This window comes from Calonectris borealis, chromosome 21 (assembly GCF_964195595.1).
Source record: "Calonectris borealis chromosome 21, bCalBor7.hap1.2, whole genome shotgun sequence".
Lineage (NCBI taxonomy): Eukaryota > Metazoa > Chordata > Aves > Procellariiformes > Procellariidae > Calonectris > Calonectris borealis.
The window spans coordinates 5,675,474-5,701,399 of NC_134332.1; the positions used below are offsets into that span (position 1 = coordinate 5,675,474).

Consider the following 25,926-nt stretch of genomic DNA (forward strand, 5'->3'; position numbering starts at 1 on the left):
TCTGCTCTCAAGCAAAGCCCGGCTGTACCACTACTAGCAGTCCACATCTTGCCAAATCTGGTGTCACCTTGTGTCACCTCCTCACCACGCCGCTGGCCACCTCCTCCCAACCCCCCGCGGGTCCCTGCCCCTCTCGCTTCCCTGGGGTGGCTGGCAGGGCGGGCAGGGGCACTGGGCAGGGAGCACCAGTGGCCCCCCAGCATCCCTCTGCACCCCGGGGGGGCTTGCTGAGCTGGGGGAGGTTTAGTCACCTTGGATATTTGACTGCAAATCTTTTGTTTCAATGTCTGCAAGTAATCGACTTTTGCTCTTCCACTTACTTAAAACCTCCTAATTGGCCCCGTCATTAATCAGGGAAGAATGAGTGACTAAGCCGTCTCGCCTGCCCGGGGACCGGGGGCTCTTTTTTTCCCATGGACTGAAAGGAAATGAAACCTCAAAATGTCCTTTTAAATCCCAGCTGTCAGCATCGCTGCCCAGAGCCCCGGCCAAAATCATACAGTTTTGTAGACGGGAGTTGCAACAGAGGTGCGGCGTGGACGCAAGCGCGGCGTGACTGCGAGCTCTTTCTTTTCCAGGAGAAAATGCCAAAATCGGGGGTGAGGAATTTCTCTGCTGGGACGAGCAGGCGTCTCGTTCTTTGCTGTGTAAAAAAATGGCTTAAATTTAAAGGGATTTTCAGCCCCGGCATGGCAAGATGCTGGCCTGCCCTGTTTGCTCCCGTCACGGTGCTGGCGTTGCCAGCATCTCCTCGGGGATGAGTTTATCCACCTCCAGCTACCGTCCTCGGGCAGCATTTTCCTCTGGAGCTGCTCATCCCACAGGGATTTGCAGCACCCTGGAGCAAGCTGCTCCTTTGTGCCGGCTTGGCTGCGAGCGCGGCTCCGAGGCGGCTGCTGCTGCTGCTGGAGATTTTGGCTCCCGCCGAGCTGTGCCAGGGCTGGCGCGAGGGTCTGTTTTGTCTGGGTTCGTGCCCCCAGCATCGTGCTGGCTCCTGCACTGGGGATGCGTAGCCAGCGTCGTTCCTCCCCGCGCCCGTCGCCAGCGCTCTGGCAGAGGCTGAGCCGTCAGAAATAGTTGGAGGCGACTCAAATTCTTTCCTTTTCGCAGGCTCTGGGGCAAAGTTGAGCAAAATTCAAAGTAGAGGCCCCGCGTGCCAAAGGCAGCTCTGGGGAAGTTGTTTCCCCGGACCTGTGATGCTTTTGATGGGGTTTTTGGTGTGGGAGCCCCTTGTGGGGTCTGGAGCTGGGGTGGGGAGGGGAGAGGGCAGGGTGCTGCGTGGGGCAGGGTGCTGCGTGGGGCAGGGTGTGCGTGGGGCAGGGTGTACGTGGGGAGGGTGCTGCGTGGGGCAGGGTGCTGCGTGGGGAGGGTGCTGCGTGGGGCAGGGTGCTGCATGGGGCAGGGTGTCAAGTGGGGCAGGGCACTCAGGATGCATGAGTGGCAGGGTGCTGCATGGGGCAGGGTGCTGCATGGGGCAGGATGTACATGGGGCAGGGGTGCTAGCAAAGGTTGGGGGGACAGCCCCGCTCCCCCACTGCAGCTGATGCCCCAGGGGGAACAAGGGGTTCCCGTGGCTGCCACCCTGGGGCTGGGAAAGCACCATCCCTGCTGCTGGGGGGTGGGTTTGCAATGTCCCCCCCCCCCGCACTGTGCATCGAGGGGCTGCCGGGGAAGGGTGCTGCCTCGGGACTGCGTCACCGGCTGCAGAGGCCATAGGATAGCCCTTATGGGGACACAGCGGGGTTGGGTGGGTGCGAGTGGTGCTTGGGGCTGGGGAATGGGGTGTTGCCCCCCAATCTCAGCCGGCTGAGGCGGTCAGAGCGGGGCCGGGGAGCCGCACAAGGCGCGGGAAGCCGTCAGCATCGCCGGAATCAGCTTAATGTCAGGAATTTCCTGCTGGGGAGAGGAATCCATGGCATTAACGTGAAAGGCCAAAAAAAGAGATCATCCTGACCCCAAATTAGTCTCTGGGCTGGATGGGGAGGGCAGAGGGCAGTGGGCTCGGCCGTGGCCCTTGCACCAAAGCCTGCTCCAGCAGGCAGGAGGGCGACGGGAGGTGGTGGGTGGGTGGGGAGGGCGGGGGGAAGGTGTCCGAGTGGGGTGCCGGGAGGGGTCTACAGCAAGGAGACCCCCGAATTCAGCCCCTGCCTAACGCGGCTCTGGTTTTCTGTTGCAGAGAAGACGGGGAAGGTGCTGGGGGAGTTTTGCCGGTGCTACAAGGAGCAGTACGGCGTAGCGCTCTTCAACAGCGTCCGCTATGAGATCGAAGGCAACGGAGGGCCACAGGCCCAGCTGCTCCACCGCAAGGTAAGAGCCCGGCTCCATGCAAGGAGCTCCATCCCCGTACCCAGCGAGCACGGACCGATGTCCTCCCCAAGGCCCGGGCACATCCCCTCTCCCTGTTCCACCCTGCCGGGGTGGAATGTAGCCCCCGTGCCACTGGTCCAGCCCATCCCCGTGGTGTCGTGCACCGTCCGTGCAGCACGTGGGGCTCCCTGGGGTGGTTTTCTTTCCCAACCCATGCAACGAGCACACCCAGCAAGCGGGGGCAAGCCTGGCTTTTGGCTGCAGCCCCCCGTGGATGTCTGTGCTTGATGCCAGGGCTGGCAGGAGCTCCCGGGACCCCCTTGTGCCCAGTGAAGCCCCTGGCAGACATCCCTGACACCGCGGGGGAAGAGGAGGTGGCTCTGAGCCTGATCTCCAGGAGCCCCATGTCTCCTGCCTGGCAAAAGGTCTCCAAGCATCCCCCCGCTTGTTGCTTGTGGCTCTGGCACCCGGGCATGGATCCTGCCTTCCCCTCCCACTTCCAAAGGCAGATGCACATCAGCCAGGGCTTCTCGCCTGCAGATGGGTTTTGGGGTTCCTCCCTGGCCAGGTCGGTGGAGCCACTGTCCTGCAGGTGCTCCTTGAAAGCAGGAGGAGATGTGATTGCGCGTGGGGATGGGCTTCTGCCCTTGTTTGAGGCTTAAAGGGGTGGTTTTTTAAGAAATCTAGAGATTGCATCCATAAGATCAGACTCGAGCCCTGGGTGCTCACAGCGCTGTCCTTCTGGGCCACCCACGAAGGTGACACCTTGCCCAGGCACCTGGTAGTGTCCCATCTCCTCTGAAAGCTGCCTGGGTGCTGGGTGTGTTGAGCAAAATAAAGGTGTGGAGATTCCTGGGCACCCGGCATCCTCGGCAAGGCGTCCCTTGGGTTCCTCGCAATTTGGCAGATGCCATCAGCCCCCCCCGGGGGGGTACCTCCCTCCCAAGGTTGGTTGCTTCATTAAAAAGCTCCAGCAAGCAGCCCAGGAATGTCTGAGGAACGGCGGCGAGGCGGGGAGGTCAGGGACGCCGTGCAAGTCTTTTAAAACACCAGCGTATAAATAGCACGTTCCTCTTGCGCGATGTCCCGTCTGCTGCCCGTCCTCTGCCAGGGCGCAGGCAGAGCCGCCAGCCGGGAGGTACCAGGGGACCTGCGTGTCCGTGGGGTGCCTCTGAGAGGAGCTGGGGAGAGCATCTCCTCCAGCTGGGCTTTGCGCTCCCCAAATATGCCCCAAAAAAGTTGTGGATGTCAAGAAGATGCAGGATAGCATCCTCCCTGTCCTCGAGCAGGTCCGGTTGGAATCTGGCGTTTGGGTTTTTTTTTTTTCTTTATTTTTTTACCTTATCTTTTGCCATCTCTGGGAGGATACGGTGCTCAGAGGCAGCTCCCGCAGCGATACCGGGGGCTGGAGGCCCTCCTGGGCAGTGGGGACAGCTGGGCTGGGGTCTGACTTGTGGCTCAGTCGCCTGAAATGCCAGCAAGAAGCAGCAGCGATGAGAACGAGGAAGAAATGTTTCTGCCTTCGGTCTCTCCAGCAGCCCAGGCGTCCCCAGCCAGCGATGGGGACAGCGCACGTCATGGCCTTGGTCTGACATCCTCACGTGCCCCTGAAAACCAGTCCCCGAGCGTTCTCTCTTCTCACAACACCCCCTCCTGCCTCCCCCAGCCGAGCCCCAGAGCTGACGTACCCAGACCCAGGTCTCGTACCCAGACCCAGGTCTCGCTCCCCATTGCTCCCCGTCCCCGCGGCAGGGGTGCAGGCAGTGTGGGGCCCTCCGCCCGCGCGCTGCCCGGCCCCCTCCCTGCCCAGCCTAGCAATTTGGCACATACCTGCCTGTCCCAAATATTTGCCGGGGTTGGGTGGTGCTGCCTCGGAGCCTCCCCCCGGGTGAGGAAGGTGTGCGAGGAGGGGACGGCTGCACCGTGGGGCCGGGGGGCTCCTGGGCTGCTGGTGGCTGTGAGCAGCCGTTCCCCATCCGAGGGTCCCCTGGACCCACATCAGGGCTCGGTCCGGGTTTTATTTCATTAGCAGCCGGTCTGTGCGGCTTTGTCTGCCTTGGGCAGTGGTTTTGAAGCTGGTTTATATGGCCTGATTCTCCTTGGATGAGCCATCCCGGTGAGATGCTGATGGGGACTCCCAGAGCTGCCACCACATTTCTGTCCCCATCCCCGCTGGTGGCCTTAGGGTTCAGGCTCTCATTGCTCCCACTGTCCCCCAGCCCTGCAGGGCTTGCTTTGTGGTTTCTTCTCCCCCTTCCAAGGGCTTTGGAAAGCAGTAGGGAGCAGTGAGGTGCTGTCAGCCTGTTTGCTGAGCCAAGCTGCTCTCAGACCTCCCTACCACCCAAGGGGGTGTGGGGTCGGGGAGCGGTGGGGGGCTTGGGGAAGGCAATGGGGTGCCTGTGAACCAGGAGATGGACAGAGCAGGGAGAGGAGAGGGAAAGGTCCTGGTGCTGGGTACATGGTGGGACCCAAGCCCTGGCTGGTCCCTCCTGAGGCCACCATGGTGGATGGTGGGTGGCCACAGCAGAAGAGGCTGCCGCCGCACGCTCCCGCCCTCACGAGAGCTCTCGGCTCTTGTTTATGTTCCTGGGATCATAAAAATTCTTGGGACAAATTCTTGGCTCACTTAGCCAGCCTGTGTTTGGAATGGTGTAAACGCTGCCGGCGTATGGGCCAAAAAGCGCTGGAGAGCTGGTGAGGGGCTGTTCAGCCCGGGGGGGGGTCGGGGGCACGGGATGTCCTCAGCCTGTTCCTGTTGCTCGTCCTCCATGAAGTCCAGAGCATTAAGCATTGTGCTCTACAAGGTGGCTTCTTGCTTTTCCTCTTCCATGTCCCATCTGGAGACCATGCTAGGGCAGGGCTTGGTTCCTGCCATCTGCAGCTTGCCTCTGACCCACACCCTGGCAGGACCTGCTGGTTGATGACCACTACCGAGCGGTACCACACATGCTCCCGCCTGCCCCAAGCCAGGGAAATCGTAGTAGCTGGGGTTGGGAAGAGCTACTGGAGGGCTCTGCTCCAACCTGCTGCTCGGCCAAGAGAGCTCAGGTTGCTCAGCTGAGCTTGGTGTATCTCCCAGGAAGGAGATGCCAGGGACAGAGGTGTGACCACCACCATGGTGAACACCACCACGTGTGACTGTCATGTCATGCGCAGCGCTTCTGAGGTTTTCTAGGGCTGTGCATGTGGAAACCCCCAGGTTGTCACCCAGATGCGCCCCTTCAGGCACCAAAATTTGCAATGCTATAGGAGATAATCCAGCGGAGAAATTGGAGACCCTCAGCATAGCCGTTGTGCAGAAAACCCCACCCAAACCACCACAAATGGACCTTATTGAGCTCCCCGAGCCAGGCTGTGCCACGAGATGGAGAGGTACCCAGCTGCCAGTGTCTCCTCTACGCAGGTCCCACTGGAGGACCACGTCATCTACTCGGGCAACCTCTTCCAGTACATCGAGGAGAACAAGAAATGGAGGAACCGCTTCTGCGTGGTCCCGCACAACTATGGCTTGGTCCTCTATGAGAACAAACTGGTGAGGGGCATCACCCTTTCGCCCATCTCTGGTGGGCACAGCTTCAGAGGGAGACACCGCATCGCTGCGGTGGTGTGGCCGTGTTCTCCATCATCCATGACCATCTTTTTCTGCTCAGGCCTATGAGCGGGACCTGCCACCCCGTGTACTGGTCAACAGCGCTGGCTACAAGATCCTCACCTCCGTGGACCAGTACCTGGAGCTGGTGAACAGCAGCCTACCTGGTGAGTGGTCCTGGTGGCTGCAGGGCAAGGAGGGATGCTCGGGGTCCCCTGCTGCTGGCATCCCTTGGGGACCTTTGGGAAGGGGTGATTTTGGGATGTGGGCATCCTTGGGGACCTTCTGGAAGGGGTGGTTTTGGGGTGTAGCATCCCTGGGGACCTTCTGGAAGGGGTGGTTTTGGGGTGTGGGCATCCCTTGGGACCTTTGGGAAAGGGTGGTTTCGGGGTGTGGGGCTGTAGGGAAGGAGAACAGCCCCATTCCCCCTGTGGGGCGTAGGGTGCGGTGTGAGTGTCTGCTGGTCGGGTCCTGCCACAGCAGCCGGGGAAGGAAGGAAGGAAAATGTGTCTGCAGCTCCATGAGAGCTGCCCCGAGCGGTTCCTGCCTCCCTTTCCCAGGGAGCGCTGGGCGAAGGCAGCAGCTCCTGCTCCTCCATCCAGACTCCATCCCAGGAGGATCGGCCACCACCCCACTCACCGTCCTCCTGCCCTGAGTCCCTAAAGGCCAGGACACCCCTCCAAGGAGCTGCTGGAACAGCTCGCATAGGGCAGCGAGCCCTTTGCTGCTTCAGGGCATGGGCACAATGGCAGCAGAGTCAGGCCAGCAGCTCTGGGGAGGGTTTCACGCTGGAAATAATGATTTTTTTTTTTTTTTTTTTTCCTTTTCAATTTTCACTTCTGATTTCCTTTTTGGAAGAACAAGGCTCTCTGCACTTTTTTTGCCCTATGTTTTTGGTAGAACTCACAGCAAAAGCACTGGGAAGGAGCCGAGGAGTTTTGTGTGCCCCTGCTGCACCCCTAGCCCCAATTGCTGGGGGAGATGGACACCCCTGACCCTGCAGCATCCCCATCCCTGTCCTGCCCCATCCCTTCCTCAAAGCATCCTTCCCCCCCTGCAGGTGTGACGCCCAAATCGGGGCACTCCCCCATCCTGAAGTGCCCCACGGATTTCCCCCTCATCCTCTGGCACCCCTATGCCCGGCACTATTACTTCTGCGTGATGACGGGCAAGGAGCAGGAGAAGTGGCGGGCGGTTTTCCAGGACTGCGTGCGGCACTGCAACAACGGTGAGCCATGCTGGGCGGGGGGACGGATGCGGGGGCTCCGGGGTGGGGAGAGCATCGTCCTCCTGCTCCGGAGAAGGTGTTGGGGGTGCTGCGGTGGTTGGGTTGGGTTTTGGACCGAAGGGGATGATTTGAGGGAGGAATTGGCTGGGAGTTGTTGAGCATCATTGAGCATTTCACCCTCTCTCCAAGCAAAGGTGGGGAGCGGGAGGGATCCGGCTGCCCAGTGCATCCCTGTGCCCGGCTGCATCCCACCACCCATAAGGAACGGGATGGCTGCACCAGGGCAGGCAGCATTTGCAGGAGCCAGCACGGAGCCTGGCTCAATAAACACCTATTTTCCACCCCAAGGTAGAAAATATTTGGTAATTAAAGTCAAAATTCTCAGCCCCACCGTCCTGCTCCCAGCCCTGCCGGCATCTCCCGGGCTCTGGTGAGCGAGGGCGGCCGGGGCTGCGGGCAGAGGGGGTGCGGGGCTGCGAGGGGCCGGGGCGGAGGCAGGACCTGCCTCCCACGTCAGCGATACTCTGGCAGGAAAACACGATTTTCCTGCTTGGCTGCGGCCTGTGTGCTCCTGGGCTGAGACCCAGGTCTCGGCGGTGCCTTGGCTGGTGAGAAGTTTCCTGGGGAAGGAGGTGCCAGTGCTGAAACCTGCTCAAAATCGGGTCTTTTAGTGGGCAAAGAGAGACGCTGCCTATTTTTTTTAATGCTTCTGTCACTCCTGGGAGCTTCGTGTAGCCCCATTTTGCCAGAGCTGCTGTTTAGGGAGCAGAGTAATGGGGTTGGATCCCGAGCCTGGGTTTCAGTGGGGGTTTCCATCCTCCCATGTTCGATTAAGTCTGAAAGCTTTGCTCTTTCCCTTCATTTTGGTGCTTCTCGCTGCAAAACACATCCATGCGCTGTTGGTGAGCTGGGGCCGTCCGAGCTCGTCGGGATGAGCATGTCCCCGCAGCCCAGCCTGGGCTCCCTGGGGGGGGGCTGGGTGCAGTGACCCCCCCACAGCCGCTCATCCCCCCCAGGATGCTGCTGGAGCATCATTGCTGCCCGCAGTCCGGGACCCCCTGTGCTTGCTGGCTGGACCCACAAAGCCAGGGCACTGCGAGCAAAACCAGCTCCTAATAAAAGAGGAATCAACCTCTTGTACTAACAAAGAGCCAATTTATTCATTTATTTATCTTTAATTTCCACTCCCCCGCGGCTGCTGGGTGCTGCCACGGGAGAGGGGAGAGATGTGAACCCCTCCACCATCCCCACCGCCAGCCAGGGTTGTGCCATTAAATCCTCTCCTCCCTCTCCTCCTCCTCAGCATGTGATGAAAAAAGAACTGACGGGGGGGCGGCCAAGGGAAGGCTCAGCGCGGGTGGGTTTCTTCATTTCTGCAGCCTGGGTTTCTCTGGGAGATGGTTCTTCCCTCCCGAGCTCCGTTTCTGCCCCTCGCTGCTCCTGTGAGGTCCGAGATACAGCTTCAAATCCCCTGAAAGCTCTTTTGTTGTTGTCGAGCAATTTTTTTTTTTTCCCCCCCCTAAATTAGAGACTCTGTTTCTGCCTCCGGTTGTGATTAGTGTGGGAATTTTCCCCTCCCTTTTTAAGCCTGTATTTTTGTAACACCAGCTCTTCTGTAAGGACCAGGGACGTGCAACATTGTTCCTCAGGCAGGAGGTGTCCAGCCTGGTTTCCCTGGAGCCTGGGTGCCCTTGGCTGCTCCGAAATGTCACCCTGCATGGTGACACGGGGGGCTGGAGCAGCACCCACCCCGCTGGCTTTTGCCCCTTATTGCGGGCAGGCTGCCCTGTTCAGCTGTGTTTCGGGCAAAAAGTATCTTCAAACTCACATTTCTTCTTCAGCACCGTTCCTCCGGCAAGAGGAGATTATCCTGTGCTGTGAGCAGGGTGGACTTTGAAAAAGCCGAGGTGTAGCATCGCTCTCGGGTGTCGGGGACCCCCATGCCGTGGTGCACCATCACCCTGGGAGCCTTTCCAGGATAGGGTCCAGGCTTGGGTCGTTGCTTCCCATCCCTGGCAAGGCGAGCTCAGCTCAGTGCTTAATTAACTGCGTATTAATGAAGCAAGCTCATTAAATTTGCCCTGTGAAGTGGCACGGTGGCTTCTTGCAACCAGCCCTATCTACTTGTCCCTGGGCAAGGGCGCAGGGCTGGGGCTGGGTCCCCGCAACCGCAGCCCACTCTCCCCCCCGGTCTCAGCCAGGGACGAGTGACCCTGGTGGGACAGATCCAGATGACTTCTCGGGGAGGTGACTCCTGCCCGGCTCTGCATGATTTGGAGATGGGGTTTGGCTGTAGCAGCTCTGGCGGGGGACTGGGGCCCGTACCAGGCTGTCCCACCCGGGAGGCGATGCTGAGCTGAAGGAGCCGTGGATGGAGAAGCACTGAAAGCTCAGCCCTGCTCTGGCTCCCGCTCCCACCGAGCACTGAGAAAGGGTCAGACTTCGCTTTCTCAGCGTTTTTTTCCCCCCTGTATACTAAGCTGCCCCTTAGGAGAAGCTGCTTAGGCTTGGAGTTAAATGTAATCATCTTAGAAAAATCTGTGTGCGTTGGAAAAGATCCGCTCACTACCCCGGGCTGTCCCTCCTGGGAAGGGAGAAGCCATCCCTGGCTGCATCTCCCCGGGACGCCGGCTTGCTGGGTGGTCCAGGGACGTGCCGTGACCCTCCGCTGGCATCGCTGCGGGGATGCTCTCTGGGAGCAGGGTGGCTCTGCCAGGGAGCCCTTTGCCACGGGGCACAGCCACCACCAGCCACCCTGGGCTCGGTCCCATCCCACCTCCCTCCTGCCAGAGGTCCGGGCGTGGGGAGGGGAGTTGGATGCCAGGGGGGTTCGCTCCCAGGAGTGTTTCTTTCTGGCTGGCAGGCGTGTCCGCAGCCAGACCCTGGAGAGGCTGGGACGAGGCAGGGACATGTGTGGGATGAGGCAGGGACATGTGTGGGACGTGCCAGCAGGCTCCCAGGCTGTCCTGCCTGTCCGCTGCTCCCATCTCCTCCTCCTCCTGGCACGTGGCCGTGGGCTCCCAGCACCCTGCCCTTCCTCCTGATGGGTGCTGCGGGAGGGTGGGGGTGATGTCCGGGCCCCCCTCGTGCTGCTGGCCCTGCGGCAGTGACATCTCGGGGGGCAGCTGAACCGGCCGGAGCCCACCGTGCCTCCCCCAGGGCTGGATCCGGGACGGGGCCTCTCCAGCCCCGACGCCTCTCGCCCAAGCTGCGCCGCTCCCTGCAGGGCTCCCCCTTTCTCCAGCCTCCCCCCGCTGCCCCATTCTGCGGTGCTGGTGGGCTCGCTGGGCCCCATGCAGCATCGGGAGTCACTGAGCTCCCCCCATACTGGTGAGCCCCTGTTCCTGCTGTGCCTTTGGGATTCACCGAGCCCCTGGGTCCCCGTGCACCACGGGGGCTTGCTGAGCCCCCCGTCCTGCTGCACCCCTGCTCCTGACGTGCCTTCAGGGCTTGCTGAGCACCTGGGTCCCCGTACACCATTGGGGTTCATCCTGCTGAGCCCCTGCTGGGCCATCAGGGCTTCCATCAGGGCTTGCCGAGCCCGCAGGTCCCCATGCACCATCCGGGCTTGCTGAGCCCCCCCCCATCCTGCTGAGCCCCTGCTCCTGCATTGTCATCGGAGCTCACCGAGCCCCCAAGTCCCCATGCACCATTGGGGCTTGCTGCCCCCCCAGCTCCTGCTGTGCCATTGGGGCTCACTGAGTCCCGGGGTCCCCATGCACCATCGGGGGTCACCGAGCCCCCCCGTCCTGCCGAGCCCCTGCTCTGGGGTGCCTCCCTGCCCTTGGTCCAGCTCTGGAGGGGATCAGTCTGTGGACAGAGTGGGAGCCCCCCCCAGCCACTGGTGTGTCTGGGAGACTGCTGCCCCTCACCCAGTTAGAGACAGGGGCTTGGGATGGGATTCCCTAGTCCTGGTGACAGCCACGGGCTCCTTGCGTGGGTCCGAGGGTGTGGGGGATGCGAGGGACCCCCTCCCAAAGATGGGCTGGGGTGCTGCAAGCAGCTGGGCTGCCCCTTGCTCCCCATGCCGGGCTGCTCACTCGTTCCCCCCCCGCCCCATCCCCTCCCCAGGGATCTCCGAGGACTCCAAAGTGGAGGCTCCAGCCTTCACGGACGCCGTCCGCATGTACCGCCAGTCGAAGGAGCAGTACGGCACCTGGGACATGCTGTGCGGCAACGAAACCCAGGTGAGGACCTGTCCCCCCCGCCTTGCAAGGCTGGGGTTGGGGGTACGGGCTGAGCAGGGTCCCCAAAACCTCCTGCCTTCGCAGGTCCTGAGCAACCTGGTGATGGAGGAGCTGCTCCCCGAGCTGAGGACCACCATCGGCCCCCGGCTGAAGGGCAAGGCTCAGGAGCGCCAGCGGACCTGGATCCAGGTTTGGGGCTGGGGCTGCTGGGGAGGGGGGGGGTCATCGTCGCCTGCCCTCCCCCTGCCTGCCCTGCCTCTGCTTTGGGGGCCACGCTGCTGCCTCCCTTCCCCGCCGGGCTCGGTGCCCACCGGCTTTCCTGCCTCTCAGAGCCAGCACCGCCCCCCCCGCCTCATCCCCTCTCCTGGCCCCCGCCAAAGAAGCCGTCCTTATTCTCCAGCTTTTTAAAGCTCCTTGTCCTGCCCCTGCGAGCAGCCCTGCCCATCCCTGCCTGCGCTGCCTCGTCCCTGGGGCGAGGGAAGCAAACAGGAGGAAGCCCAGCCCCGGAGCGAAGCCCGTCCTGGCTATATTTAGCGAGCCATTTTTAGAGCAGCACAGGCTAAATCCAGCCCAAACCCTTGCGAAAGACCGAGGGCTCTTCAAAACTGCCTGTTAAAACCTTAAAAGCCAATAGATAATTACCACCAGGCTCATAATGTGCCACTGGAGCAGCCTAAAAATGCACAAACGCTGCTTTTTCAGTAGCTGCGGTCTTAGCTGCAAAGCTGGGAAGCCCGAGGAGGGGGGGGCTGGCTCTGCCTCCCGCCGGCCCCAAAATCGTGGCGTTTGGCTGCAAAGTGAGTGTGAAGCCTCAGCGAGCGGCTCCATCCCACTCATGGGGGATGAGATCCCAGGCAGGTTGAGCAGGACAGGGCACAGGTTTCAAACGGGATCAGGGACTCTCCTGCCCGGACCACCAGCATCCCTGGCCATCCAGCATCCCTGGACCACCAGCATCCCTGGCCATCCAGCATCCCTGGACCACCAGCATCCCTGGCCATCCAGCATCCCCAGACCTGCAGCATCCCTGGCCATCCAGCATCCCTGGACCACCAGCATCCCTGGCCATCCAGCATCCCCAGACCTGCAGCATCCCCAGACCTGCCTAGGACACATTGGCTGACAGAGGCAGCGCTCAGCTCTGTGCCACTTCGGCACCGCTTTGAAGCAGCTTCTGCACCGTGGGGGCTTCATCTCACCCGGCTGTGGTGGTCCCTGATGTGGAAAACCTACGTCCAGGCTGCACGGAGGGGTCCAGTCAGGGCATGGGTGAAGGCTCAGCAGGTCCCGCAGGCATCTGGTGCTGGAAGCGATGGTTAGCGGGGGTGGCAGGAGGTGTGGGGGGGAGCTGACCACCCCATCTCTCTCTTGCCAGATCTCAGATGCCGTCTATAGGATGGTCTATGAGCAGACCAAGGCCCAGTACGATGCAGCGATGGCCAAGTGCGAAGAGGAGCGGCCCCAGATGGAGAGCACCATCCGCACGGACATGGACCAGATCATCACTTCGAAGGAGCACTTGGCCAGCAAGATCCGAGGTACAGCCCTGCGGGGAGACGTGTGGACATGGATGCGTGTAGCTGTGTCCGTCACCAGCTCTTGGTGTGGCATCACCCCTGTTTCACCAAGGTGTGGCTGTTCTTGGGGTGCAGCGTGGCTCCTGCCCACACAGCCTGGGGAGCCCTGGGGAGCCAGCAGCCGCAGTGGCCAGAGTGCATGTCCTCATTGGCCTTGTCCCAGGACGTGGGGGACAAGGTGGGTGGTGACCCCCCATCAAGGCAGTGGGAGAGGACCGAGGGCCCCTTGGAAGAACCCCTTGCATTGTCCTGCAAGTCTGGGAGACCTCTCCTGAGGGGTCTGGGAAGAGGGGCAGGTCCCCCTTCCTAGGGTGGGTTTACAGCCTGATTTGCAGAGCTGGAAGGGCAGAGGAGGAGCCTCACCATGCTTACCCTCACTCTCTGCCCAGCATTCGTCCTCCCCAAAGCGGAGGTCTGCGTCCGTAATCATGTCCAGCCCTACATCTCCTCCATCCTGGAGGCTCTGATGACCCCCACAAGCCAGGGCTTTGCCGAGGTGCGGGAGGTGTTCTTCAAGGAGGTGACAGACATGAACATGAACATCGTCAACGAGGGTGGCCTGGAGAAGCTGGTGGAGGTGAGACCTAGCGATGCTCCTTGCTGGCCAGCGGGCTTGGGGGTGGTAGGACCAGTCCTGCTGCTGTCCCTGGTGCAGATGGCACTGGGGCACTCTGGGCTGAGAAAATACGTGGGGGTGAAGCCCATGTGGTGGTGCAGGCTGCCGTGCCTGGGGTGGGGTGGCATGTCCCAGCCCCGCGTGTGCAGAGAGGCTGTCCTGCCCTGCTGAGCTTGGCTTTATCCCCAGTACATGGAGAAGCTTTCCCACCTGGCCTTCCACCCCGTCAAGATGCAGTCGTGCTATGAGAAGATGGACCAGCTGAAACTGGAGGGCCTTCAGCAGCGATTTGATGTCTCCAGCACGTCCGTCTTCAAGCAGAGGGCCCAGATCCACATGAGACAGGTGGGACGGGGACCGGGGTCCTCCTGTGTCGCCCTCGGGCTGAGCGCAGAGGGCTGGGAGCGGAGGCAGAGCGGGGAAGCCAGGCTGGTCCAGCCCAGGCAGGGATTTGGCCGGGATGTCTGTCCTATCTCAGGGACCTTCACGTCCTTGGCACCCAGCTAAGGGTTTGTGATGGATCTGGCCATCCCCTGTGGTCTGGAGCCCAAGCAGGGAGGGAGCCCACGGGTGGGAAGCAGCATGGGGCACCCTTCTAACGTGGACTCAACACCCAGGCTTGGGCGTCACTGCACAGCTGCCCCTTTGCCACTGAGCCCACTGGCACCAGCAAGGCCAGTAGCCCAATTTTGGGGTCTGATCCAGCCAAACCTGGAGCAGGGTGTAGAAGGCGATAGGGTGCAAACCAGCTTTGGGCACCCTCCTCCCCCAGCACCCTTGGTCCTCAGGGTGGAGTCTGGGATGCTGGGGACCTTGCCCTGGCTCATCTCGGTGTGACAGTGCCCCAGAAGAGCCCCCTGCCCACCCCCATGGTTGGTCCCTTTGGGTGCCCCCCGCCCCCCGCCTGGTGCTGACCGTCTGCCTCCGCTCACAGCAAATGGACGACGCGGTGTACACGTTCGAGACGCTGCTCCATCAGGAGCTGGGGAAGCTGCAGGGCAAAGACGACTTGTGCAAGTCCATCCAGCGCATCCTCGAGAGGGTGCTCAAGGTGAGGGGTGGTGGGTCGGGGCTTTCGGTGGCCTTGTTCCAAGGGCCAGCAGCCTGGAGAAGAGGCCAGGAGTTTTGACCTTGCCAATTTTAACAAAAGTCTTCTGGGGAAATACTTCTTTATATTGAGATTTTCCTGCCTTTTGCTGGGACGTGGGGCAGGCAAGTGGGAAGTCATCTGGAGGAGCCAGGTCCTCTCTGACCACCAAGCGTCACTGTAAAAGCCACCCGGGGTTCAGACTGGCCCAAAAACCCTTCTGCAGACAGCGAAGGAGGAGCTGGCTCCTACCAAAGCTTAGGGACGCCAGGAACCGGTTGGAGAGAAAGATGCGAGGGGCAGAGGAACCTGCTCACGCTCCTGCAAATGGGTTGGGGGGGGGACCAAACCGCAGGGGCTTGTGCCCGCGGGCAGGGGTGCTGCCAGCCCACAGCCCTCACTGAGCCGGGGCTGTCCTCGCTCGCCCTGCAGAAATACGACTACGACAGCAGCACCGTGCGGAAGAAGTTCTTCAGGGAGGCCCTGCTGCAGATCACCATCCCCTTCCTGCTGAAAAAACTGGCGCCCACCTGCAAAGGGGTAAGAGGCTAAAGTTTGGGGTGGGAGGGAAGACCACCCACCCTCCCTCCCGTCCCCACCGGGCTGAGCAATCTCTTCCCACGGCAGGAGTTGGCCAAGTTTCAGGAGCTGATCTTTGAGGACTTTGCCAGCTTCATCCTGGTGGAGAACACTTACGAGGAGGTCGTGCTACAATCGGTGATGAAAGACATCATGCAAGGTAGGGTCCCACGGCACTGGGGAGCCTGGACCTGCTCGGCTCTGAGCCCCAGGGGGCTCCAGTACCCTAGGGTGGGTGGTGGGTGGCATCAGTGTAAGCCAAGCCTGGGCTCAGCAGCACCTGGAGGGCCCATGCTAGGGACCATAGGAGGAGGGGGTGGCCTCGAGCAGAATGCTGGGGGCTGTACGAGGAGGGGGTGAACCTGTGCCGGGTGCTGGGGGATGTACAAGGAGGGGGTGACTCCATGCAGGGTGCTGTACAAGGAGGGGGTGACGCCAAGCAGGGTGCTGGGGGCTGTATGAGGAGGAGGTGACCCCGTGCAGGGTGCTGGGGGCTGTATGAGGAGGGGTGATCCCGAGCAGGGTGCTGGGGGCTGTAGGAGGCAAGGGTGACCCCATGCAGGGGGTTGTACAAGGAGGGGGTGACTCCATGCAGGGTGCTGGGGGCTGTACCAGGAGGGGTGACCCCATGCAGGGTGCTGGGGGCTGTACCAGGAGGGGTGACCCTATGCAGGGTGCTGGGGGCTGTACCAGGAGGGGTGACCCCATGCAGGGTGCTGGGGGCTGTACGAGGAGGGGGTGACCCCATGCAGGGTGCTGGGGGCTGTACGAGGAGGGGTGACCCCATGCAGGGTGCTGGGGGCTGTACGAGGAGGGGTGACCCCAAGCAGGGTGCTGGGGGCTGTACCAGGAGCAGCTTTCCCACCTGGCCTTGCCGCTGGCAGGGCTGAGCAGCGGGTGGAATGCTGAGCCCTCTGCCCGGCCCCAGACACCTCTCCCTGCACCCTACACCCAAGGCAGGCACTGGGAGAGGTGCCCGAGCCCGGCGGGCGCTGCCCCGTGCCCGCAGCCCATCTGACATCTCTCTCGGTGTCCCCAGCTGTGAAGGAGGCGGCGGTGCAGCGGAAGCACAACCTGTACCGCGACAGCATGGTCATGCACAACAGCGATCCCAACCTGCACCTCCTGGGCGAGGGCATCCCCATCGACTGGGGCGAGGAGTACAGCGGGCAGCCCGAGGCCGAGCCGGCCGCCGACAAGCGCCGCAGGGCCAAGCAAGTGGTGTCGGTGATCCAGGATGATGAGGGGGTCCTGCCCTACGAGGTGGGCACCGAGGCGGTGCTGCAGCCTGGCTCCCCGCAGCCGCGGGAGCCGGACCCTGGGGCACCGCCGAGCTCCCCGGATGGGGTGGAGGAGATCCGGGAGGCGCTGCTGAAGGAGAGCCTCGGGGACAGCGTCGAGAGGGAGGAGCGGCTGACGAACGGTACCGACGCCACACGGGAGAGCGGTGCCACCAAGGAGGTGACGGTGGCGGCGGGGTCAGTCCCGGGTGATGTACCCCCTCAGGGTCCAGCCAGCGCGGGGGACGGGGTGCACTGCGCTGCACCGGCATCACCTGCACCCGGAGCCGAGGTACCATCAAAGGCTGGCGTGCACCATGCCACGCCGGCATCACCCGTGCTCGGAGCTGATGTCCCATCAGGGGCTGGTATGTCCCACGCCGCACTGGCATCAGCTGCACCCAGAGCCGATGGCCCATCAGGGGCCGGGGTGCCCCACACCACACCGGCATCACCCGCGCCCGGAGCTGATGTCCCATCAGGAGCCAGTGTGCAACACACTGCACCGGCATCACCCAAACCCAGAGCTGATGTCCCGTCAGGCGCTGGGATGCCTCAAGCCGTGCCGGCATCACCGGTGCCCAGAGCTGATGTCCCATCAGAGGCCAGCGTGCCCCATGCTGCACCAGCATCATCCACACCCGGAGCCGAGACCCCATCACCGTCTGCCGAGATGGCTTGTCACCAGCCCAGTGACAAGGAGACGGGCGAGGAGGTGGCCCCCCCAGGCGGCGAGTGCAGCCCCCCACAGCCCATGGGCACGACGGAGAGCGGTGAGGGGGTGCAGACTGAGTTCTAGCCCCAAGCCCCCCCCGCCATGGACTGGCCCTGGTGACGCTGGGGGTTGGGGTAGGGGGATAGGACCCGCTGCGCTGCCAGGGATGGAGAATGGCGCTGTGGGAGAGGGAGGGGATGGGAACCACCGAGACCTTATTGCCTAACTGGGGGGTCTCCGCTGCTGCGCGGGGCTGGCCACAGCCAAGTGGTCCTACTGGGTCGGACTGGGGGAGGTCCCTGGCCCGGCACGGGGCACCCCCTGCACTCTGCTCTGTCCTTCTTCTGCCTTATTTTCTTCTTTTCTACTGAAGAGATGCTTTATCTGCCCCCCAGCACAAGTGCCTGGGGCTGCTGGGGGGGGCTGGCATGAGCCCCGCTGTGGCTGGGTGTGCAGGATGCTCCCGGCTGCCCTGGGGGTCGTCCCCTGCCCCAGCCCGGGGGGGTTTCCGGGAGCCTGCCCATCACCATCCCACCCAGCCGGCTCCGGGAGGGCCAGTGGGAGCAGGGGGCACGGGGGATGATGGAAAAACACGACAGGGATACAGCAATACGGGGTGGCTCAAACTGCTGCCGATGGGGTGAGAGCTGGGCCAGGGCTGGGGTCACGGCACTCAGGCTGGGCTCACAGCACCCAGGCTGGGCTCATAGCACCCAGGCTGGGCTCATGGCACCCCGGCTGGGCTTGTGGCACCCAGGCTGGGCTAACAGCACCCAGGTTAGGCTTATGGCACCCAGCGCCTACCCCTCAGCCACCCTCACCCTGGGGTCTTCTAGCAGCTATTTAAATTGAGTAAAAACTTAGAGGGGAAGGTGGCACTCACACAACGTCTCCAGCTTTGCCTGGCAGGACTGGGCTGCCTCCGGGCTCAGGCTTGCCGTGCAGTGGAGGGATCCCAGCTCTTGCCCCCCGGAGCTCCATGCACGGATGAGTCTCAGGCTTTGCAGGTTTTGGCACCTGCGGTGATGGTCGAGCAAAGAGCTGGTGCCTTAGCCGCGGTTTGCTGGCACCCCCAGCAGCCCTGCCCGCCGTGGGGAGGGGGACAGGACTGGCGCAGCCCCCACGCAGAGATGCGAAAAGCCCCTGAGCTGGTGGGGGTTGGCAGGACTCGTGAGCGTGAGACACGTGTGCGTGCACGGAGCAGGGACCAGCACCCCGACCCTCGCCTGTATTTTAGGTGCCGCTGTTTCTGCCTCTGAAGGGGGGTGCCCAGCCTAACCCACTCGGGGAGGCCTCCCAAAGTGCCTTGCTTTGGGAACTTAAAACCTGTCTCTTCCAGGATATTTTATTAAGAAAGTTATACAAATGTTTAAAAATATGCTTATAATAATTAATAAAATGGAAAAGCTTTATTTAAAGCCAGAGGAGACTGTCCCGATTCCTGAACCGTCCCCCTGGGGCTGTGCCCGAGGGGTAGGGCTGGGGATCCCCACTCCCACTGTGACTGGGGGGTGTCACATCCTGAGACCACCCAGGAGCAACACAAGCCAAGGAGCCGAGCGACTGAGATGATTTTATTAAAAGGGGTGTCCCAAGGAAGCAGCAAGAGGCACCCACAGCAGCAGCTTCGGGGGCTGCTCCGACCCCATCCCTGAAGCACTCCGCAGGAGGGGAGGTGGGGGGGTTGGGGGGGGCAGCAGGACCCCCGTTATCCCCCAAAGGCACTGTGTGAAGAGGGGCTTGGTGCAGGGCAGCTCTGGGCAGGAGGGCAGGGGTGCCTGTCCCCAGCACGTCCCCTTCCCCAGCAGGTCACTGGACCATTCCCATTCCAGCCAGGATGAACCCCCCTGAAAACTGGGGGGGGGAAGGAAATGCCCAGCAACCCCCACCATCATCACCCAGCCAAAGCTCCCTGAGAGCCAGGGGACAGCCACCAGCCAAGGACAGTGGCAGTGTGGCAGAGTGCTGGCCGTGGGGCTCCCCTTCCCCAGCGCCTCCCCACCCAAGTGGGGCCACCACCGAGGGTCCCCGCAGCGAGTCCCTGGGGTGCTGCATCCCGCACAGCACGGGGACAAGGACAGACCCAGCAGAAGTGACAGCAGCTATTCCAAAGTAGCAGGAGGTGCGGAGCACATCGCCCACCATCCCGGGGGGGTACCTAGCCCCGACCGAGCAGGGGGTACACGACGAAATAGCCCAGTGTGGAGCCCGCGATGGCCCCGAGGAAGATCCAGGCGTTGTAGGACATGACAGCCAGCATCACCATGTAGCCCAGCACCACCTGCACCACGTGGAACAGCGTCTGGCTGACGTGGTACCGAAACCACCTGTGGAAGAAGATGGGAAAACCCCATCAGCCAGGGACCGGGGAAGCTGGCATCTCCCACCCCCACCCCACCAGCATCCCTGAGCGGCCAGAGATGGGTTTGTTCAGGGAGAGGGATGGGGGTTGCGAACAGCAGCGCAGGGGGAATCCCCGCTCCAAAGGAACGGGGAGGATATTGTCAAGAGGTTGGCAGTAAGAGCAGCCTCAGGCATGGTCTGGGATTAAATAGAAGAAGAAAAACCCAGGGCTTGGCTCCAATGGGAAGAAAATGCCCAGGCCAGCCTCGCTGGGGTGCCTGAGCCGCTGCTTATGCCCATCCCCGAACCACGAGGACCCTCCTGCACCCCCGGTGGCTCCTAGGGGGGAACGCGAGCATTTAGGACAGCTGAAAAACACCCTGGACATCGCCCAAAGTACCTGGGGGGGCCGGGATGCCCCCAGGGCCACCTTCTGAGCCTGTACACATACCCCTTTCCTGGGAGCCTGTTACTCCACGGCTGCCTCTTTACAGCCTTTCTCCCCTCCTGCGCTGGCCCGGGGGGCCACACGCCCGTCCCCGAGCCCCGCCGCGGCCCCGCCGGCCGGGCGCAAAGGGGGCCCTGCGGTACCTGCCCTGCGCAGGGCCGGTGCCCCCCTCCTCCGGCTCCGCCAGCGACTCCCGGCTGAGGCTGCGGGGCAGAGCCAGCAGCGCCCGCCGCAGCAGCACGGCCTTGCCCATCTTGACGGCTTCATAAAGCATCGACAGCAGCAGGATCACCAGCACCGAGAGCACCATCCCTGCAGGAGAAACACCCCGCCGCTGCCCATCGCCGCACACCGGCGGGAGAGGGGGTGTGGGGGTGAGAGTCGGGGGGGCGGCGGGTCCCGGCATGGAGCGTTTGGGAATATCCATGGGATAAGGTGGAGGGAACGGAGGGTTCCTGGGATTGGGGTTGGGCTGGAGCGATAGGCAGCAGGTTTGTGAAGCGTTGGGAAATGGTGTATTTAGCCCAATCCCCTCTCCAAATTCCTAGGGAGTATTTTTAGAGGGGGTTGCCCTGAAAAAAAATAAGCATCTTTGCATCAGTTCCACAAAAACGTTAAAATATGATGCTCGGACAATAATTTAAAAAAAAAAAGAAAGAAAGAAAGAATCTAAATGAAAATGGGAAGCTGAGCCATCACTGAGTGACCTGGAGGGGCTGGCAGGCCTCGGGGGCAGGGGGGGGATGCTTCCTGCACCTCCCTGCTTGCTGCTCTTGGCTTGGGAGGGTCGACCCCCGCCCGGGGCATTACCAGGGCACGGCACTGCTCATCAGGGGAGGAGAGGATCAGCCAAAAACGGGCAGTGGGTTGAGTGATGTGTGGAGCCCATCACGGCATCCTTTTCCCTGGGTGGAAAGCGCAGCTGGTGGTGGATGGACGGACGGACAGACGGGTATCTCGGGGCCGGGCTAGGGCTGGCAGCCTACCTGCAGGGGTGTGGACGCTCCAGAAGTCAAAGAGCAGCACTGCCGTGTCCGAGAAGTAGAAGGACATCTGGAAGAGAGGCCAAGGAAAGGGCAGCGCTAGGAACCAGCTCGGGGTGATGGGGCAGACAGGGGCTGGGGCGCCCGCATCTTCAGCGGGTCTGTGCACCCACCACCCCGAGGGGCTGAGCCCCGATGCCAATGCTCAGCCAGGGTTTTACCAAATGGTGCAATTTTTTTCCCCAATTCCTGAAACAGGAAGAGGAACTTGCACTGAAAATCACAGTCACGCTGACCGGGCTTAACTCTTCCCTTGACTTCTAGCAGGACAATTTTCACCTCTAGCAGCAGCTCCTGTGTGTGTCTGGGCCGGCGAGAAAAAGCCAGAGTTTACCCCTGCGATAAAGAGAGACGAGCCCAGGACTTTGTTAGCCTGGATTTGAGAAGGGAAGGTCCATGAGAGACAGACGGAGGCTGGTGGACACCGTCCGCAGCCTGAAGCGAAGCCGGCTGGTGGTCAGAGCCCAGCTACCCCCCGCTTTCCTCTGCCTCCCAGGGGTTTCTCTTGCATCGCCGGGACAGGCCAAAGCACCCAGAGCCACGAGCGCGACCGCCTGACGATGGGCGTCGGGGCGGCTGGTGCAGGGCTGCCTCCCTGGCAGAGGAGCATCGGTCCAAGCACTGTCCGTCTGTCTGACCTGGGGTTGCTCAAACCCCCTTCTTTACCACGCTGAGACAGGAGGAGCAAGTATTGCTCTTGTGTAATGAACCCACGTACCACAGCTGCCAAGTCTTGCTCATTTTACCACAAAAAATGGAATTTTGGGATTTTTTTTTTTCTCTTCCCTTTGGTCAATCTCCCTAGGTGGTGTTGGCAGGGCTCGCGCCCTCTCCTCTGCCGCACCGACCTGGCTTTGGCCGCGCGTACCCGCCGTTACTGACACCAGCAGATGCGGCCGACAGGACCGGCCTCGGCCAGAAATACCATCCAATAACCGGGTGTCCACGCCGCAGACGGGCTCTAATTACACCCTTCAGCTGCTCGTTACCCAAAGCACATTAGCACGTGTAATTGGCTCACACTTTTAAGCTTCCTTTGGCAACAGATTAATGATAATTAGCCTTTAAATGAAGCTATTTCTCCTTTGCAGGCTTCACCCACAAATCTGCAGTACCGTGTAAGGAGAAGGTAACTATTTTAGGGACAGGGGAACAGAAGATCCCCTCGCTGCACCAGGTCTCCCAGCCTGGGGTGAAGCCACATATCTTTGGGTACCCAGCATGGCCGTGAGGCCAAAATGATGCTCCTTGGGCCACTGGCCCCTTGCTCCTCTCCTATAGCGATGCTATAGCATGATTTCTCCAGAGACAGCATTTTGCTGGGTGCGAAAGTCAAGAGGGCAAGTCCTAATCATCTCTGCACTCTTTGCAAGAGGGGAATTAACGCTGGCCCAGGCCCAGCGACATTGGTCGGAGGGACGTGGTCCTGTCCTCACCCACCTGCCCACGCGGGATTCAGCAGGCGCCCGGGTAAGGCTGTGCCCAGCTCCTCCTCTGCACCTTGCAGGTATTCACACATGCAAATAAAGCTGCTGAAAAATATCCTGCGCTGCCTCTGCTCATGTGCACAACATCTGCGTTTAGCAGCTTAATCCACTGCAGTTTTGGGGTTACTCTTTGCCGTTAAGTGAAAACCCAGCGGTGCCTGCGCGGAGCAGTGTCAGGATGCCTGGCACATCCCGACCTGCTGCTCCGGTCCGACTGGGACACCCGGCCCCGCACGTCGGGATGAGCCTGCCTTCCTGCAGCACAACAACCCCTGGTTTGCAAAACAGCATGACAAGCAGGACACTGTCCCAGACAGCCCAAACTGCAGCCCCACACTGGGGCCACGGTGGCCCAGGGAGGTGTCCCCACACCGGGATGCTCTCTGGAGCCAGTGTGAGCCACCCTCTGGACCTCGCAGGGGTGCTGCTGTGGGGGGCTGGTGCCAGCAAATTGGGGGACCCAGTAGCCTTAAATCTCACGTCTGAGCTCGGAGCATGAAGCAAACCTGCTTCAGGGTGATGGTTTAAGGCCCGTGCCGTGACTTGAGCTCCCGCCGCGAGTGCCTGGTGTAAGCCCGCACCCGCAACAGCCCCTCCATGGGTGACGGGAGAGCGGGCGACAGGAGAGCCTTTGGCACAGGGGTGCGAGGAGCAGCCAGCCCACCCTGTGCACAGCTCGCCGGAGCCACCGCTGCTGGCAGCTCTGCCGCGGCCCCGGCCGAGGCACGGGGCGAAGCGGGAACCGGGGCGAAAGGGGAACCGGGGCGAAGCTCTGGCAGGAGGACGCGGTGCCGGAGGGTGAATGGCGATACCGCAGCCTTTACGTAGCGCTTGTCCGCAGGGAGGTGAGGGGTTTCGGGGGTGATTTACGGGAGCAGCCGGGCTGCGCCCAGCCCCACACCGGAGAGGCTGCGGGGCCGTGCCAGGGGCGCACACCCGGCCCCGCCGCCCCCCTGCCCGGGACCCCCCCGGCCTGGCCCGGCCCGGCTCAGCTCACCTGCATGGCGGCAGTGCGGAGTCGTCCCGGTGCAGCCCAGTTCAGCCCAGTTCAGCCCAGCTCAGCTCAGCCCAGCCCAGCCCGTCCCGTCCCGTCCCGTCGCGGGCGCCTGACGCGCGGCGCGGAGCTCCCCGGGAGTTGTAGTGCGGGGGGCCGGGCCGGAGCACGCGTGGGCGCGGTGGGCGGGAGCACGGCGTGGGGCGGGGCGGTCCAGGTGTCGTGTCCCCACCCGCACCGTCTCCCCGGGTCAGCCCCGGCGGCGCAGCGGGCTCAGCATCCCTGGGGAAAGAGGGGGCCTGACCCCCCCTGGGGCTTCGCTTTCCCTTCTCTCCATCCCTAACTCGCTCCCCGCTAATTCAGGCTCCCATCACTAGCATGAGGCCCCTCAACGTGTTCACGAGTGTTTGTGCTGGTTTTCCCCACGGCAGCGGGACAGCAGGGTATCACCGAGCGTTTGCAGCCCCAGCTGCCCTGCAGCTGCAAAATACGGAAGGTATTTTTTTACTCCAGCAGGACAGAGCAAAGGGGAACTTTGCTTCCCGGCTGCAGCTTTATCAAGAGCATGCAGGCGCTCGCTCCTTGCTGGCACACTCCGGACATCTCCATTACACCGGGGAGCAGGAGGAGGGAGCGCTGGAGCTGCCCCTGCCTCTGTTTTCCTAAGTGCAAATGGGTGCTGATGCCCACAAAGGCACCCAGTGCCTGCCAGAGGATTTATGTGTAACTCCCTGGTTGGGAAAGAAATACAGGGTTGCAGGCAAAACACCGCTTTTGGTAGTGAGTGTATTTTTCCTTATGGCCAGAGAGGTTGAATTAGAGTTATTCAAGATGCATTTGCTGCTTGAATTAAGAAAAAATATTGGATAAACCCACCACTTCTCTTGAAAACCTTTCCTCAAAAGTTTCCATCAAAAATGGACACACAATTTGTTTGGCAGCTGAAGCTCCTCTGGGTTGTGGCCAGCACGGCCAGTGGGTGAGGTGAGGTGTGGACGGTGTGTGCCACTTCCCTCCTCTGCAAAAACACAGGGGAAAATGCTGCTAAAATGAGCAATTTGTGCAAAAAAAAGAAAAAAAAAATTCTGCCCTGAAAAAATGTTGTCTTTGCTGTCACGTAACAGCCTGCTCTGCTTCTCTCCTCAGGATCTAACACGTGCCTTGAGTTGGAATTTAATTTTCCCTTTGCAATCTGCTGCACAGGGTCTCTCTCACCAGCACCCGGGGGATGTGCCAGACCCTCGGCGCTGCCTGACCCCTCCGCCTGCGCTGCCGGCAGCCGTGCAGCGAGCAGGAACCGTCCACTCCCCGGCCAGCCTGGCCGCAAATGGCTCCTCTTCCCCTTTCACCTCCCTGCAGGGAAGGGAAGTTTCTGCATGGCCGGGATTGGGGTGTCGGCTCCACCCGTGACAATGCGCCCGCATGTCCCCACGGCTGGCTGCAGGCGAGGGGGACATTGCTGGGGGGGGGTCTCACAGGGGTGGGGGCAGCTCTGGGGGAGAGGAAAGGTCAGCAGGCAGGGCCAGGACTGGCATCCCGTCCTCGCAGAGTGCACGACAACCAGAGTGTCACAGCAAACAGAAATTAAATGCCAGAGCAGAAAAACCCTTTTCAAGGCGCTCAGCCCCTGCCTGGAAGTGGGTGGTGGCTGGTGCTGTCCTGTGTCCCCCTGGGCCAGCACGGCCGGTGACACACAGAGCACAACAGGGACAGCTACTGTACCCCACGAAAAGATGCTACACCAGGGACCGAGCACTGTGGCATTGCTTAAACCGTTCCGTAGGGACCCTGGCCCCTGGAAAGGCTGCGCCTGCTGCTCTCCTTGGCCCCCGGTCCAGGGTCTGGCCCAGCTGCCGCACTGCTCCGCTGGCATTGGCATCGATGCCCAACCGCAGCGCTGGCACCTGGACATGACACGGGCAAGCCTGGGCACACGTGCTGCAGGGCCAGGCGGGCAAGCGCCGTGTGAGACCCCGAGCAGTGAAAGGTGCTGAGAAAGCCAGTGGTGCAGCACAAAGCCAGCCGAGATTGGGGGTGGTTTTGGGTTGTGCACCAGAGAAATGGGGGTGCTGGTAATACAGCTGTGGCTCAGGTGCCACACGTAAAGCCCTCTGCCCGCAGGACTCACCCGAACCCGCCTGGGGCCAAGCAGCCCAGTGATGGCGGGACAGTTAGAGGCAAGGGAAACACTGCTGGGAACAACAGAAATAAAATGATAAGTAGCACTGCTACAGCACGGGAGCCAAACAGCTGAAATTCCTGCCCCTGCCTGACCAGGGCGATGCTGCCTTGTAGCACGGTCTTGCTCTAGCACCCAACTCTACACCACTAAAGCCCCTCTGACCCCTGCATGAGTTGCAGACCCAAACCAGAGCCAGGACTTGGGGGGTTTTTTGCTTTTTTTATCCCTTTTCAGCCCCTGATGCCTGGCTGGGCTGGAGTCCCG

General features: G+C 61.7%; 2 protein-coding genes across 3 annotated transcripts in view; one reads left to right on the forward strand and one right to left on the reverse strand.

Annotated features, from left to right (window-relative positions):
• Nucleotides 1–18,585, forward strand: part of NIBAN2 (niban apoptosis regulator 2) — a 32,486-nt gene extending 13,901 nt beyond the window's left edge. Inside the window, exons 2-14 of the mRNA XM_075170456.1 lie at nucleotides 2,177–2,307; nucleotides 5,711–5,839; nucleotides 5,958–6,063; nucleotides 6,957–7,124; nucleotides 11,196–11,311; nucleotides 11,396–11,500; nucleotides 12,687–12,849; nucleotides 13,278–13,465; nucleotides 13,694–13,849; nucleotides 14,439–14,555; nucleotides 15,024–15,131; nucleotides 15,219–15,330; nucleotides 16,210–18,585. Of these exons, the coding sequence (XP_075026557.1) occupies nucleotides 2,177–2,307; nucleotides 5,711–5,839; nucleotides 5,958–6,063; nucleotides 6,957–7,124; nucleotides 11,196–11,311; nucleotides 11,396–11,500; nucleotides 12,687–12,849; nucleotides 13,278–13,465; nucleotides 13,694–13,849; nucleotides 14,439–14,555; nucleotides 15,024–15,131; nucleotides 15,219–15,330; nucleotides 16,210–17,249 (2,639 nt within the window). The 3' untranslated portion in view covers nucleotides 17,250–18,585. The remainder of the gene's footprint in view (nucleotides 1–2,176; nucleotides 2,308–5,710; nucleotides 5,840–5,957; nucleotides 6,064–6,956; nucleotides 7,125–11,195; nucleotides 11,312–11,395; nucleotides 11,501–12,686; nucleotides 12,850–13,277; nucleotides 13,466–13,693; nucleotides 13,850–14,438; nucleotides 14,556–15,023; nucleotides 15,132–15,218; nucleotides 15,331–16,209) is intronic.
• SLC31A2 (solute carrier family 31 member 2) lies at nucleotides 18,547–23,592 on the reverse strand. 2 transcript variants are annotated; one of them, XM_075170458.1, is made up of 4 exons: nucleotides 23,484–23,592; nucleotides 20,943–21,009; nucleotides 20,100–20,268; nucleotides 18,547–19,492 (listed from the first exon to the last, which is right to left on the reverse strand). In XM_075170458.1, exons 1-4 carry the CDS (start codon nucleotides 23,487–23,489, stop codon nucleotides 19,324–19,326), a joined length of 411 nt encoding a protein of 136 aa, XP_075026559.1. In that variant the 5' UTR covers nucleotides 23,490–23,592; the 3' UTR covers nucleotides 18,547–19,323. The 2 variants fall into 2 exon arrangements, with proteins under 2 accessions (XP_075026559.1, XP_075026558.1); XM_075170457.1 differs by having other exon boundaries at nucleotides 20,100–21,009.
• Nucleotides 23,593–25,926: the final 2,334 nt, after the last annotated feature.

Excerpts from the sequence above, each read along its gene's own strand:
- SLC31A2 (XM_075170457.1), bottom strand. The coding sequence starts at position 20,383 with ATGGATATTCCCAAACGCTCCATGCCGGGACCCGCCGCCCCCCCGACT. Across the intron at positions 19,493-20,099 it reads ACCGGCCCTGCGCAGGGCAG|GTGGTTTCGGTACCACGTCA; the intron begins GTACCGCAGGGC and ends CTTCTTCCACAG.